This window comes from Corylus avellana, chromosome 1 (genome assembly GCF_965113065.1).
Source record: "Corylus avellana chromosome 1, dhCorAvel1.hap1.2, whole genome shotgun sequence".
Taxonomy (NCBI): Eukaryota; Viridiplantae; Streptophyta; class Magnoliopsida; order Fagales; family Betulaceae; genus Corylus; species Corylus avellana.
The window spans coordinates 12921100-12937283 of NC_142490.1; the positions used below are offsets into that span (position 1 = coordinate 12921100).

General features: G+C 36.1%; 2 protein-coding genes and 1 non-coding gene across 3 annotated transcripts; all 3 read left to right on the plus strand.

Annotated features, from left to right (window-relative positions):
• Positions 1-4566: 4566 nt before the first annotated feature.
• On the plus strand, positions 4567-9312 carry LOC132171589 (kinetochore protein). Its single transcript, XM_088512394.1, is given in 15 exon segments — positions 4567-4652; positions 4748-4778; positions 4864-4910; positions 5205-5244; positions 5322-5371; positions 5463-5591; positions 5760-5970; positions 6724-7052; positions 7139-7340; positions 7343-7490; positions 7623-7720; positions 7874-7965; positions 8578-8696; positions 8921-9023; positions 9097-9312. Coding segments are annotated over 14 exon segments (1590 nt in total). The 5' UTR covers positions 4567-4628; the 3' UTR covers positions 8991-9023; positions 9097-9312.
• A 3310-nt stretch (positions 9313-12622) lies between these two features.
• TRNAD-GUC (transfer RNA aspartic acid (anticodon GUC)) lies at positions 12623-12694 on the plus strand. The gene has a single exon. It is a non-coding gene; the product is annotated as a tRNA-Asp (tRNA).
• A 162-nt stretch (positions 12695-12856) lies between these two features.
• On the plus strand, positions 12857-15562 carry LOC132168780 (autophagy-related protein 18a-like). The gene is made up of 4 exons (XM_059579814.2): positions 12857-13676; positions 14488-14695; positions 14904-15030; positions 15246-15562. The coding sequence occupies exons 1-4, from the start codon at positions 12972-12974 to the stop codon at positions 15334-15336; spliced, it is 1131 nt and encodes a 376-aa protein (XP_059435797.1). The 5' UTR covers positions 12857-12971; the 3' UTR covers positions 15337-15562.
• The last annotated feature ends 622 nt before the right edge of the window (positions 15563-16184 follow it).

Here is a 16184-nt window from a genome sequence, read left to right on the forward strand (position 1 = left end):
TTTATTAATTAAGAGTGTACAAGTAGAGCAATTATTAACTGCTAATAAACGCTAACGACATAATTGCTTTGGTGGGCGATTGGCAAAACTATCTGCATAGGACGGTACGGTTAGCAATTTTAGGGATAGTCGTGGGTGGAGGCAATTTTTTTTTACGGGAAACTGAAAGATTTCATTAATCAAGAAAAACTGATTCGGTTATTACAATATCCTTAATGCAGGGGGGGAGTCGTTGTTAACCAAAGCTGACTTATATTAAGAGAAATTGCCATTGTTGCTACCCTATGTGCCACTTCATTGGCAGTTTGTCGAACATGGCGAATCTCCCACGAATGACACCCAAGGAGCAACTCCTTGGTTTCTTCCAAAATAAGCCCATACCTGGTCCACCTTCTCTCCTCTTTTTTGATTGCCCACACCACCTCGAGAGAACCCCCCTAAAGAATGGGATCCTTGATTCCTAGCTGTCCTATCAAAGCCGCAGCTGTCCACACTGCCATTGCTTCCGCAACCACTAGGTCACAGATATAAGGTCTCGTCGTACACTGTGTGGCTACCACACCACCTGAGTAATCCCGAACCACAACTTCGACGCCCATCATCTTTTTTTATTTATCAATAGCCGCGTCCCAGTTGACTTTCAGCATCCCTCTAGGTGGTGGTTTCCACTTCTCTATACCTTGATGACTACTCATCATTTTCTCAGCCTTTGCCCCTTACGTCACTTGTAGATGGAATTCCAATTGATCACCAGCTATTTGGAAGACTTTCTTCGGGTGGGTAAACTCTCCTTCAAACACCATTTTGTTGCATCTCAACCATATTTGCTGGGCTATGCAAGCTACCATATCGAAATCAGTCACCTCCAACCTATCGAACAACTTCAACAAAATATTGCTAAAATCGTCCTCTTCACTATAGCTTTTCTGAATACTTGCATTACACTCCAGCCAAACATCTTGTGCTGCCGGGCAACTCCATAGTGCATGACCCGCCGTCTCCACCTCCAATCGGCACACTGGGCACAACGGGTCACTTGTTATTTTCCTTTTGAAAAGATTCTCCTTTGTTGGAAGAATATTGTTGCATGCTTGCCACAAAAACAGTTTAACCACCCTCAATCCTTGAATCCGCCATATTTGCTTCCATATAGGTGTTAAGTAGTCAACCATGGAGCATCCGCTTGCTTCTCTAGCTCTTAATTCCTTAGCCAGGTGGTATGCACTACGCACCGAGAAAATACCATTCTTATTTTCCACCCACACTACTTGGTCTTGTTGCGTACGTGGACAAATAGCCATGCTACATATCATTTCAACCTCCTTGTCCATAAATATCTCTCGGATGAGAGGGATGTTCCACCATTGCATATCCTAATCAATTAAATCATAGACTTTAGCTTTAGAGTCCAACCTATGGACTGGACTTTGAATAGCATATGTCGTCCAGGATGACAACCACTTATCACCCCAGATTTTTATATTCCTCTCGTTCCCCACCCTCCACACCAACCCTTCGTTAAGCAACAATTTCGCATTCCAAATACTCCACCACACATAAGAGGGTCTTTTGCTTAACGGTGAGTCTAGGAACGTACCATTGGGATGATATTTCTCTTTTAGGATTTTTGCAACAAGTGAGTCTGGATTTTGAATTAGTCCCCACCCTTGTTTTGCAAGCAAAGCAGTATTGAAGCATTCTAAGTCCCGAAAGCCCATTCCTCCTACCTCCTTAGCTTTCCCCAAATTCTCCCAACTCATCTAAGCCACTTTTATTGTCATTCTCCTTATGCCCCCAGCAAAACTTGGCCATCATAGAATTAATCCCATTGCATAGCATTTTTGGTAGCTAGAAAACACTCATAGTGTAGATTTAAATCTTTTGGAATAAATGTTGATTTCGTATTTCCTAAATCAACCCTTTCAATGTGGGCAGAGGCAATTAATAACCACTAATCATTTATATTTATATTGTTAGAGAATATATTTCCTACATTAAAAGGGTTGATTTAGGAAATACAAAATCAACATTTATTCCAAAGGATTTATATCATTAACAGAAATGAAATATATTAAATTGATATTGTATGTTATTTACCTTGTATAAATCAACATTTTATTCCAAATGATTTATATCATTAACAGAAATGAAATATATTAAATTGATATTGTATGTTATTTACCTTGTATAAGAGTGATTGTAATCAAGTTTGATGGCTCAATCACTCTTATACAAGGTAAATAACATACAATATCAAATTAATATATTTCATTTTAATGTATGAACTATTTCCTCTATAACACACACACACACATATATATATAAAATTAATTAATTAATTAAAATAATAATATAGCAAAACGACATTGATCTGGTAGGCCCTCTCTATCTCAACGCCTTTTTAGCTATATACTATGGGGTCAATTTTGCCTGCCTTGCCGCCACAATTGTTCATGCATGTGTTCCTCTTTCATGGAAGGTAAAACACACTTTTATGGTTCACTTGTTTGTTTGAAATTTGCAATGTGTGGATTTTGATTGTTGTCTGATGAGCATTGCTACTTGCTCATCCATATTACAGATAATTATTGCTAAGAGGAATACCGACTAGTGACTTCTACTAATTTACCAAAAATTGAATGTGTTTAGGGTTTGTTTTGACTTGAAATTTCAAAACGTACGATTTAAAAATATCTTCTTTTTTTTTTTTTTGTGTCTGTCAAGTAATGGGCCTAAAGCATTCTAAAAGAAGCCCCCAAAAAGGCCTAAACACTAGAAATACTTAAATTTGCGGTTGCGGTTTGATCTTCAATAACCGTCATAACTATTGGTTAGCAGTTAATCGCTCACCAGACATAACCGGGTGGATGCGGTTACTTGAAAGTGATAATCACTTAAGATGGTTGCGGTTAAGAGGAAATAATCACAACCATAATTACTAGCACATTCCTACTTTTTATGTGCCTCACAAACCATGAATGGACATTGTCCTTCCTTTTGTAGCACATGCACTATTCTATTGCATCTCCTTCCACGATAACATTTTAAAACCCCAAGCTCTTACTAAATTCCTCAACTTTCCAATATAAGAAAAGCTTCAGCTACTATCGGGTCATAAATATAAGGCTTTGAGGAGCACATATATGCTAGCACCTTCCCTTTGTGGTCTTTTCGTGGTCTCTTGCAGTCGCACCACCCCTATCATCTTTTTTTATTACTATTATTTGTCTATTCTTAATCACAATTCACCTTAATCACACTGGCAAGTGGTCCTTTCCATTTTGGGATCTCTCAATTGTGGCTTTGCACACTATGGTTTTTCATATTAAGTATAACTTTATGAAATTCCTCCGTAGACTAGTTTAGAGCATTACCAACAGTTTTTTTTTTTTTTTTTTCTCTAAGTTTAGGGCACAAAACTACTTTTTATTTTCCTATGAAAATATATTTCAGAATAGCTTCTCATACCTTTCCTTATACCATTAAAATATTATTTTTTTTATAAAATACAAGTTCCCTATCTACCCTCACTTTTTTCATAAAATCCCAACACAATCTCCAATTAAAGACAAAATTATGAGAGGAGAGAAAGGAAAGAGAGATGTTTATATTAAAATAATGTATATGGAGTCACTTTTACTTCCCTACATATTGGGAAACCTTGTAGCAACATTGGGGTTGGTTAAATGTAAAAAATCTGATGTGAGTAGGTTTTTGTATTTTTATTTATTTATTTATTTTTAATTTTTCTTAAACATAAGGAAGTGAATGACATACAGGAATTCAACGGCTAATGCTCTAATAAGGAAGAAAATAGTAATGCTAAAAGAATAATGTTACATACCAGACAAATGTCTCACAAAATATTCTATAAAGATAACGTGATAAGGTCTACTATCCCTTGTTAAAAAAATAAAATAAAAAAAATTTAATGACTACTAGACCTTACCATATTAGTTTTGTGAGATATTTATGTGACATGACAGATATGTGACATTACTTATCCTAAGGAGTAGTGCTACACACACTCTCACTCCTATATATATATATATATATATATATATATATATATATGATACTTCTTGATGTGAGTCTTAGAGTCTGTTTGAGATTGCATCTGAGAAATAGAGTTTTTAAGTCAAAAAGAGCTTTTGAGCAAAAACTTCATTTTTAAGCTTTTGAGTAAAAGCTTCATTTTTAAGTTTTTGCTAAAAGTGTTTTTAAGCTATTTTTAGATTTTTTAGACATTTAAAAGTGCTTTTAATTTCTTTACCAAATGAATATTTTTTTATTCAAACAGACTTTTTGAGTGTTAAAAGTACTTTTAAGTCTCTCAAATATAATCCTAAATAGGCGCTTAAAATAATAATTAGATTAAAATTCAATAAATAATTCACCTCAAATCTAATGATAATTTTAAAAGTCGCTATGACGTAAAAAACCAGACTTTTACATAGCTTGTATTCCACGTGTAACTTTTGAATTTTTTTTTTTTTTTTTTTTTAGGTGATTATTAACAAGTGTCGTTTTTGCCCTACTCGTAAAGAAGAAAGAGGAAATAAAATTTAGAGTGAGCGAACCACACTGCAAGTAAAACCTGAAGCTACACGGCGAGACGGAGAAGCCAGATGTGGCGGCAAAACGTTTTCCGGGTAAAATGCTTCTCCTGAAAACTCTGTTTACTCTCTAATTTTGCTTGATTTTCAATAAGCTAATCGCCTTTGCTTTTCTTTCCCGTCTCAATCAGGAAACTCCAGACTCTGACCTGAGCATTTCCGGTAATCTCTACTATTCCATATCTGCATTTTCACTATATACATGTGTGTCTCTGTATAATATTTGCATTTTCTTTGAATCTGGCAGATGAGGAAGATTTCGATTCTAATTTGCCCAATCGCTGTGATAAAAAGGTAGCGATCCTCCTTACTAATAATCTTCCATTATGTAGATATATATGTGAACACGCATTATATTTATATGTACAGTTTGAGGTTTTACTTAGAGCCTGTTTGGACGTGGTTTCCAAATTGAATTGAGAAGTTTTTTTTTTTTTTTTTAAGTGAAACTGAACTGACTTTTTGGGTATTTTATATTTGTTCCCTGAACCAGAGTTTCGAGCCAATGATTAGTTTTACACTTGATGTTGCAGTTATATCTTTTGTTTCCTATGATTCAATTGTAATTGTAGTTTTATACTTTGATAGGAAGAATTGCAACTTCCATCAAGGCTGGAGATGCTTAGAGGTATCATATTTTTGATAAATTTAATTGATAATCGTCATATAGGCGTTTGAATAGTCAGCTTATTGTGTCTAATGCAGGTACCCTTGAATGGGATTGTGAAGGAAAAACTAGCAATTTATCTAAAGAGGCATGTATTATTAAAAAATTTGTGTTATAGATCCTCTTTGTAGCCACTTGGTATAACAGAAAGGTTTTGTGTAATAATATTGTTTAATCAGAAGGAAACAAATGTCTCGCTTGAAGACGATGTTGAAATGCCCGAATTCCATAATGAGGGTGACTTCACATGCTCCCCGAGGAAGGCATTCACGTGCAACCTGGATGAGGAAATAATCTCTGATGATGAGGTACAACGAAGTATGATTAAGATATGGCCTTTTGCTCGTGTGTTTTCATGGCAATTATCCGGTTGCCCCTGCTTATTTTAGATTTTTGTCGTGAATGTGTGGGTTCTATTTCAATCTCTTTTGTCGTTGTGGCAAGACAGTAACGTTCTTTGTAATCTGTTTGGAAAGGAAAACAATGTGCCCTCGACATTTTCTGCTACCTCTGGCACTAAAAAATTCCACAAAGATTGTCTTCAGAGCTTTAGAAGTGGGAAGCAAGATGGGCCACAAACATGGTTCGCTGTGAGTAAAGAAGTTGATGAACTGATACATTTGAACAAGAATCCTCCGTGTTCATCATCCCATTCTGCCCCCTTCATAGCAAACAAATCTTTTAAAGGTGTTTCTTCATTCTTTTATGATTGCTTGACACTAATGATTGCCATATTCATGTGTATACATTATCTATTTATCTTTGCATAGAGTTTCCTGGTGCATATCAAACCCTGGGGGATTAACATGGAAGTATTTTTTTCTTTACTTTATGTATGCCTTTTGGTATTAGTCTTTAAAATAGTTTAAATGCAGGTTGTTATATAGTGTTTTTTCATTTTTGGTATCTTCTAAACTCATGCTCTGTCCATGTAAGTTAATTTTGCAGAACTGATCAGTCAGTGTAGTCAGCGCCTATACTGTCCCAATTTATTAAGAGTAGGTGCTTGTCCTTAAAGTATTTGCCATCGAAATAAAATGGAAATTGAAAAGACAAAAGAAAAAGGAAGCTATTATGCCCGTTGTGTAATTACTTTTCACAGGGTACAATGGGGTTTAACATCACATGTGCTCCACAGTCCAGGCCTTATGGAAAGGCTCAGTAAATCAATGTTTTAAAATCAGTAATATCAAGAGCTAAAATAGACGTCCATGCACATGCTTATAAACTGGAAGTACATTTTGTACATAAGGCAACAATCGCATTTGTTAATGGGTTGACTACTGTTCAGTAATTAGTTGTGCTGCTGGAGTTCATATTTTGGAGATCAACTGTCTATCAGACCTGAGATGTGATACAGCTTCACATGGCATTTCTTAACATTCTCATATTTATGAGAACCTGGTTATGTGCGGTAAGCTTGAGAATCAACTATTGCAGGTGCTAGATGCAAGGCTAAGCAAAAATTTCCATTCAGTTTCCAGTCGCATAAGGAAGGACCGTGTTGTCCTTCTATCTCTAAGAATGAAAATGATGTATCATTCAAGGATCATGAAACACCCAAACGATTGGACCCCATCAAGCCTAGATCTGAAGAACATTCAATTGCCAAGGTTCTTGAAGATTGTCAGGAAGAAAATGAAATTCAGTCTGAGATTGTGCTTGCTGAAGTAGGAGCTCTTGGGTATGGATGCGTTGAGCGATCCATGGCAGAGCTTTTAGATGGCCTTCAGGATAGGGCTAGTCTGCCGAAAGGAGTCTCTAAAATGGTCTGCTGTCTTCTTGGACCCAGAATTTGTTTTTTTTCCCCCTCCAATTGCTATATATTCCCAGTTTGATCTGGCATTTGCTGCAGTGTAGTAGAACAAGAAGTAAAAGGGGGCAGATTGTTGCAAAGAGAAGTGTCTCTTCCCTAGGAGATAGAACTGTTGAAAGTGAGGACTCCCCTGAATCCATGGGTAGTGGATCATCTAGTGAGGATGAGGTATCTGTTATGTTTAAGCCCCTTACCCCTCCCTTATTTTCCTTCTTGTTGATACCATATAGAGTATGTATACTTAGATGTTAAAGCAGGCCAAAGATCAAAAACTAAAGGTTACTATCCCAGAAATGAAAGGGCAAACCATGGCAGATCGGTTTCAAGAAGCTGTAGGTGCTACCTTTCTCAATAATGAAGTGGCCATTGTTGCAGTGCCTAAACCATCAGGGTAAATAATACGAAAAGATTTGGAGTATCACATCTCACCATATTACGTGCAATTTTACATGCTGTAGATGTTTGTAGATGTGAATTTGAAATGAGTAATTCTAAACTGAGTGTGTGCTGCCAAATTCTGCAGCATTGGATTATTTGGGAAGTTGCAGCAGCTCATGCAGACTGAAAAAGAAAGAGATATGGATTTTTTGAGGAAGTTGGAGACTGGATCTAATGCAAATGGTAAGGCCTGTGACCATTTTTCTATTACCTCCTCTAAAAAGCATGTTGACTTATGGAAACTATATGCACAAACAAGGGATATCAACATATGACAAGTTTGTGCTTGTGATTTACCCATTGCATGACACTTTCTATTGTTTGATACCTCCTCAGATGAAACAAGTTGCATTGTTGTAAAAATCCTGACTAGATACTTGGATGCAAAGCTGACAGTTTGTCAATGCTCTTTTGGCCAGAACATGGAGGTGATGTGTAAACTTGATAACAAGTTTAATGTGGACTTTTTTTTTTTTTTGGTTACAAAAACTTGCTCATCCAATTACTTAGCTACTACTTTAGTCCAAGATAATAATTGAAAAAGTCCTTGTTTCTTTCTTAATTACAAGTAATTTTCGAAATTAGAACATTTGATTTCATTGAGAGACTACAACCCGATTACTTATTTACAGATTGCTTTTAGATCTGGATCTTATCTTTAGCGGAATAGAGTTTTCCTTGGTCACATGGGAAGTGAGACTTCATAGCTTTAAAGCCAACATTTTTCTCTAGCATACTCTTGAAGTCTACATTCGTTAATACAATGTAATGAAGAGGGTTACTCAGCACTGCCCATAGATGTGATTTAGGAATACGATACTTGCTTTGGGCTATCATATTGCAGTTGCCCTTTCCTCCCCCACCCCAAAACACCAAATGAACAAAAAAAAAAAAAAAGATAGCTCTTTGACTTGTGCTTCCAGCTGCATGTTTCTGATTACATGTCTTTTTAAGTTTCTTAAATAGAAAAAAAGAAAAGAAAAGAAACACTCTCAAATTATGATTGACATTGCATACCTGCTTTTGAGAGCCTCATGCAGTCAGGGAGCCCCCAAATAATGGTAGAGGGAGGAAGGAAAAGAACAATTATTTTCAGTCCAAGAGTTAGCAGCGATGTTGACCTTGACGTTGGGAACTTGATTTGTATTCATCCCCCATGGTATGGACGGTAAAATTTTGACGTTTTCACTGGTCTACTCTTTCAAGTTTTAATTAAAAGAAAATTATTGTTTGTATAATTAATTTAAAAGGGAAGTCCTTTTTCCTACTGCACTACTATAGTCTGTGTTGAAAATTTGTCATCAAGCAGTTTAGTCCAAGGTTCTTCTGCTGTTCTTTTTTAAAGGATGAAATGAAGTTTAATGGCAAACTCTTTTTGGCCAGGAAGGAGGTTCAAGTGGGAAATGATGAGAGCATTCTTCTGTCCACATATTTTTCCCAAATTTTAATTTGACCAGCTCAGGCACAAGCATGCAAGGAAGTAGAGGTACCTGTTTGCATCCTAAATGTCATGTGTTAAGTTCAGTTTCATCTAGAATCACACAGTTCTCTATGTGCAGCCTCAAACTGTGTTTCACTCGGCAAAGACAAAGACATGATTGGACAAAACATTACATCTGTGATCCCCTACCTTTTCCTTTCTTTTCTTTTCTTTTTTCAATTTTTTTTTTCTCCTCTTTTTCCCTGATATGATGCTTGAATCCTCTCCAAATTGTACCCACTAATGACCATTCTATGAGTACAGAAGGAAGAAACTTACATATATACTTTAGATAGTATCTTTGTGTCTGTTTGGTTGACAAGACCTGGAAGGAAGAGATGCAAAACGTCTACCTTCGAGTTTCCACTTATTTGGGGCTGGAACAAGTATGGACCAATTGATTCGACAATAAATATTTGGGAAAAATCATATCTAGTCCATAAGTTTTTTTTTTTTTTTTGGTAACAATCCATAAGTTTCATTTGATTTGAATTTAGTCCTTAATTTTTTAATTTAAAGTATAGTTCTTAGGTTTTGTCCAATTTTAAAATATGTCCCTATGTCAGTTAATCATCAAAGCTAATAGTTTGTCATCTGCCACAAGTCTCATTTTGACACATCATAAACACTCTAATGCAATGCCATGTCAACAACTGTTAAGTCATTCATATATATTTTTTTTAAAAAAAAAATCCCCAAAATATCATTGCATGTAGAACTGAGAGAAACACAAAATTTGAAAACTTAAAAGCAAACCCATTGTAATGAAAGACGTCAGTTCCATTGACGTGTCATTGCATTGGGGTGTGAAAATGGAGGTTGATGTATCCTATGAGATATATATGGCAGATAACAAATTGTTAATTTTGAGTGTAAAGTGATATATAAACTTATTTTAAATTTGGATAAAACCTAAGGACTTAAGGACTAAATCCAAATAAAATGAAAACCTAAAGATTAAATATAATTTTTCCTTAAATATTTTAAGCAGCTACTTTGATGAAAAATATATTTAAGTAGTAAGAGAGAGTTACTTTTGATATTAGAGTCGATACTACAAATGAGGTCTATCTTGACAGTTCTTAATTATTTCTTCCTCCATATGCATGGCTTGTATGTGTTGGTGTATTAATTACCTCTTGGAATCCAGTTTTATTTTCCAAAAATGGTAGGATTCCTAACAGTCGACTTTCTTTCTTGTGTTGTAGAATAGGGGCTAGCTACTATTCATCGATCAATTATGGGTTTGGCTTGCCTTGGGTATCAAGCGGATGCAAGGCTGGCCCAATGTATTTTGGGGCTTTAGGCAAAACTTTGAAATTGGATATTATTTTTTTTAAGTAAAAAAATAAAAAATAAAATAAAAAAATATATTTTTTAATATTATTATTATATTTTATTTAAAAATCATCCTTCTCGCTTTTTGAGATGCAAAATTACTGATTAAGTTTTTATAATCAAGATTTTCTAACATCATTTTTTCAATTGATAATCTTGCTAATCCATATAATCTCTCTTTGGGAAAGAATCAAGTCTTTTTTATATAATTTAATATGTCAATTGGTTCATTTTTTTGCATCAATATTTTTTCATTGGCCTGGGTCATAAATATTTGTAACAATAGAGTTAGATACATCAATAGAATTGTCATTATCTTCTAATTCTTTTTAATGAATTTCTTGTTCATTTACGAGTTTTTCACCTAAATTATCCTCTATATTTTGTTTATTTCTAATAACAAATTTATTTAGAGCTCCTCTTTGAGATTCAATTAGTTTATCTACTTTTTTTTTTTTTTTTTTTTTATTTATTTATTTATTTTTATTTTTATTTTTATCCATATGCATATTTTCAACTAGTAGACATGTTTGATTAAAAATATTTACAAATTAAACAAACACATTTTATATAAAAAATAATCTTTTGACTATAATAAAATAAAATAGAACAATAAATCAGAGAGAGAGACTACAGAGTTCTTGGAAATTTCTTGTTTTGGAAAATTAGCATGAAGGGTTCTTGATCTTCGAGAGAGTCAGAAAAATTGCAAGCTAGATAATAGATACGAGTGAAGGTTCTCATTCTTATGTGAAATTCCAACAACAAAGAGACAAAAGACGGCCTACATTCCACTTTGAGAATAAACAATACTATTTGATTCCTCTTTTAATGTAAAATTCCATCACTCAGAGACAATAGATGTTTGTGATAGGTTTTTTAATAATATTTCATTCTCCAAATTCCATCTAACAGACAGAGATGTTGGTTAGAGATTTTTTTTTTCTTTTCTTTTGAATTATTATTATTATTATTTTATTCTGGTCCTTATTACTTATTTACCATTATTAGAGGCTTTAAATTTTTATGAAATTTTTTTTTTTGCGTTATTAAAAAAAAGTTTACCAAATTTTTTTTTTTGGGCCTTATTAAAACTTTTGCTGGGGCCCTAGGCGACGGCCTATGTCGCCTAGCCTTTGGACCAGCCTTGAGCATATGAGTAATACTAATCTCCTCACCCGCGATGTATTTTAAGTGATTTTTTTATGTTAGTTGCTTACAAAAAAAAGAAAAGAAAATTACTTAAAACACTTCGAATCCGAAGAAAACTCACCCAAAAATGCTCTACCATGAGGATGAACATAAGCCTCTCTCACTGCATTATCTTCTATTGAGAACCCATGGTTTGGTGGAGAGAGAAATTCTTCATGCGCCGGTCCCCCATGTTTTGGTAGAATAAAGTTGGTTTTTGTTTTATAGGCGGAGAGACGGGAAAGGTGAAAAAAAAAGTTGATGTATTAATGATGTCTATGATGACAAGTTTGTTTTTTTAAAATAAATAGTATGATATAATATATCAACTTTAAATCCGAGTCATTCATTTCAAATGAAAATGTAGAGAATCCTTTGTTCAACAAAAAATTAATTATAAATTTTTAATCTTGACCGTTTATTTAGGAGGGGAGTAAGAAATCTCCTGTTAATGAAGCACCGGAGGCAAGCTAAATCCTAGCTAGGAATAGATTCTCACATAGCACGGGGTGGCCCACCCATGTCTTAAAATACAAATACTTGTTTTGGAGTCATTTCTATCCTGATGTGATGTAAAAACCTATTTTAAAATATTTAATAAAAATTTGACACATCACATAAAAACATAAAATACAATAAAGATAAAAATATTGTATTTATAATTCAAATCAATCTCACCGATTTTTTCATTTATTCTAATCCAACACCAATCACCAAACTCCCTAGGGCCCCACCTACCTCTGAGCAGTCTCCAAAACTAACAAGGATGGTAACTCCGTTGGTTTTGTCAAAATAAAGTAAAGTTATTTGGTGTAAATAGTTATATCACTTTTCGGTGTTTCAACTTTCAAGGTAAAGTGTTTGTTTTTTATTGGAGGATGTAAAACACTCAATTTATACTACCACTTTATTGAAGTTATTATTATTATTTTTTTGGATATATTTTACTACGAATAATGTAAAGAATATCTTACGCACAAAAAACAAGAGGTTCCTTTTAGTCATTTGTGTCGGCGTAGTCTAAAAACGGATATTTACAATTATTTTTATTATTTATTGTGGAGAAAGACCATCAAGTCGTTGTAGTATAGTGGTAAGTATTCCCGCCTGTCACGCGGGTGACCCGGGTTCGATCCCCGGCAACGGCGTCAGCCCTTTTTTTTTTTCTCAATATTCAGCTGTAAAAAGTTTTGTGTCTGGGTACGACAAAACGCCATGTCGTTTACCCTAAGTAATTGGCCAATAAATATGCAATCTGGCATGTCAGGTAGATTTCCTATTTTTTTGTACACCTCGAACAAAAAGACTTCCGATGAGCGTCAACTTCGCAATCAAAGATTAATTAAAAGATGTAAGTGGGAGAGTGTGTGCTCAAAACTTAACCTTAAATCCCTCTCGTCTCCGACTCTTGACTCCAATTCTCCCATGCCTCTGCAACCAATCGAACCCCATGGCAGCGGCCAAAACCCTAAACCCAACATCCCGGCGCCGAATGACCCGTCGGCGGTGCTCCACCTGTCGTTCTTCGGCGACAGCGGGTGCTTCGCGGCGGGTATGGACCGCGGCTTCCGGATCTTCAGCTGCGACCCGTTCCGCGAGATAGTCCGCCGAGAAGCCGACTTCGGGGGAATCTCCGCCGTAGATATGCACTTCCGGTATACGATCATGGCCATCGTCGGCGGCGGGCCCCACCCGAACTACCCGCCCAACAAGGTCATGCTGTGGGACGACCACCAGGGCCGGTGGATAGGTGAGCTCTCGTTCCGGACCGAGGTCCGGTCCGTCCTGTTCCACCGAGACCGGGTCGTCATCGTTTTGGAGCACAAGGTGTACACGTACAACCTCTCGGACCTGAAGCTGCTCCACCAGTTAGAGACCACCTCGAACCCTAAGGGCCTCTGCGCGGTCTCGCAGTCGGCCGGGTCGCTGGTCATGGTCTCCCTCGGGTTGCATAAGGGCGAGGTTCGGGTCGACCACTTCGCGGCGAAAAGGACCAAGTTCATCATGGCGCACGACTCGAAGATCGCGTGCTTTGCGCTTAACCCGGACGGCCGGTTTCTCGCGACGGCGAGCTGTAGGGGGACTCTGGTCCGAGTTTTCAATACTGTCGATGGATCACTGCTTCGCGAGGTATGTGACTCTGGCTTTATGCAATCGTGAAGTTTCATGCTTATGTTTTTGTGTTTGGTTGTGCTAATTGTGTTTGCTTTCATGTTATGAAGTTGAGTTTAGGGTTAGTTGATAGGGGTGAGAAAGGCTTCCCATTCGACTCGAAACCCCAAATTATTGTTGTTTTATTGAGAAATTGTGAAATTTGGATTGAGATACCATCCGAGTGCTCAAATTCTTTGAAGTAATGGAATAATAATATAATATGATAATTACATTCCGTTTTGAATGTCGTTTTTTGTTTATTAGTTTATTTGAAGTAATGGGTGAAGGTTAACTTGTCGTCTTACGATTTCTTTCCGAGACTATGCAAGCATAGTGTCTTCAGATGCTTGTGTTGAAATTTCATTGAAAGGAATGTTTTGAAGAAATAAAACAGAAACTTAGATTAATAGCTCCCCTTCTTAGGGTCGGTTTGGTTTTGCATTTTCAAAACGTGTGTGCTTTTGGTAAAATCATCATTTTGCCTTTTAAGATCGTCATTTGACCTTTAAAATAGTTGTGATCTGTATTACCTGGTTTCCTATGCTCTATTTTTTAATAACGCGCTCCCAAACGAGACAAATGTGACTTTCTAAGTTCCTCGACTACTGGAGGCTTATTAGTTTGGACTCTCTCCTCTGTTGTATGATTTGGTTCTTAGTTGATTGAGATAACTACCTAAGATACATCTTGCATGAGAATTACTACGTTGTATGTTGGCATCTGTATTACCTGTTTACCTATGCAATGTTTATTTCTATTCCATCAATGAATTGGATATCAAATGCAGTTAAGGAGGGGTGCAGATAGAGCAGACATCCACAGTTTGGCATTCTCTTCAACTGGCCAGTGGTTAGCTGTCTCAAGTGACAAGGGGACTGTCCATGTTTTCGACCTTAATGATAATACTAAAACGCCAGGGAATAGCAATTCACTGTGTGCATCTGATTCTAATCTTGCAGTTACACAATCAAGATCATTTCGCTCTCTTGTTAAAGGTGAAAAGCATAATTTTTTTTTTTTTCCCTTATACTTTGCTGTTATTACTTTGAACATTAGTATTTTACCGTTTGGAACAGAGGTTATGTTTGGGAATGTCCACGATGGTTTCTTTTGTGTTGGCTTTGAAGAAACTAATATGCTCACAAAGTTGAGGATTTAGACAATGGCAATAAGCATAAATTTCTTCTCTTTTTGCACTTGCAGGAGTTTTGCCCAAGTACTTTAGCTCAGAGTGGTCATTTGCCCAGTTTCGCCTGCCTGAGGGTTCTCACTACATTGTTGCTTTTGGTCATCAAAAGGATACGGTGGTAATACTTGGCATGGATGGAAGGTAAGAGCAATGTAAATACAGTGGTAATACAGTGATTATTCAGGCCATATATAATCTTCATGTATGGCACACCGACTAGCATTTCAGGGTTCTTTGAAAATGCACTTCCAAAATACATTTTGTTGTGAATTCATATTTCTTTGAAATGTCTCCATGATTCTTGTTGAGAAGATGGCTAAATATTTTTTATTGTGTAATTAATTACATGTGTGTAGCTTCTATCGATGTCAATTTGACCCAACAAATGGAGGAGAGATGACACAGCTGCAATATCAAAACTTTCTGAAGCCGGAAGAAGCCTTTTGATGCTGAGTATAAAATATTTCTTAGTATATGTGACATTCTTCTACTTTTTTTCTTTTCGTGATTTGGGATATGGGAATCATGAGGTAAATATTTTTGGCTTTATATAATATTTTCTTGCTGTTTCTTCCCCTTTTTTGGGATGTTGATAATCATGTTGTAAAAATGTGTACAGTCTGCTACTGGCCTTCCCAAAAATAAAGGAAATATTGGCTCTAATATTTTTCTCTATCTGTTCATAGCAAATGGGCATGCTTGAAAAATATATAATGATATTCTTGAATTGCAGATGCATCTGGTATATCTAGTCGATACTCAATTGAGTAATGTTAGTTTTGATACAAAATATCTCTCAAGGCCCAATTAAGGAGCCCACTCCAAATAAAAGGCCCTCAACTCACTAAGTCACCAAGTCATTAAGCCCAAGCCCTTGCAATCTTGGTGCGGTCGCCTAGTCATCCCTTTGTTCGCTCTATATCATGCAGTTATGTACCGTGTTATCCTAGCCCAATAATCAAGGGAGCTTATTTATCACTCAACAACTCAAAACTGGATCTCTCAAAAGGAGTCCAGATACATTCAGCAAAAGGAGTCCAGATGCATCTGAGTCCAGATACATCCAGATGCATGATATATTCTATCCAATCTCCAAGATTATGATAATATTCGGTTAAAACCACTCCCACAGATGATACATGTCCCACAATGACTCATTCACTCACAGCTTCTATAAAAGTAGGGGCCAACATACGATAAAAACGGTTAATTTTATACTCAACTACTCTCAATTTGATGATACGACCATCACCCTCTACTTCGCGGTCCGTCACCATTCATCCGTTTTTACTCTT

Excerpts from the sequence above, each read along its gene's own strand:
- LOC132168780 (XM_059579814.2), top strand. The coding sequence starts at position 12,972 with ATGCCTCTGCAACCAATCGAACCCCATGGCAGCGGCCAAAACCCTAAA. Across the intron at positions 13,677-14,487 it reads ATGGATCACTGCTTCGCGAG|TTAAGGAGGGGTGCAGATAG; the intron begins GTATGTGACTCT and ends TATCAAATGCAG. Across the intron at positions 14,696-14,903 it reads ATTTCGCTCTCTTGTTAAAG|GAGTTTTGCCCAAGTACTTT; the intron begins GTGAAAAGCATA and ends TTGCACTTGCAG.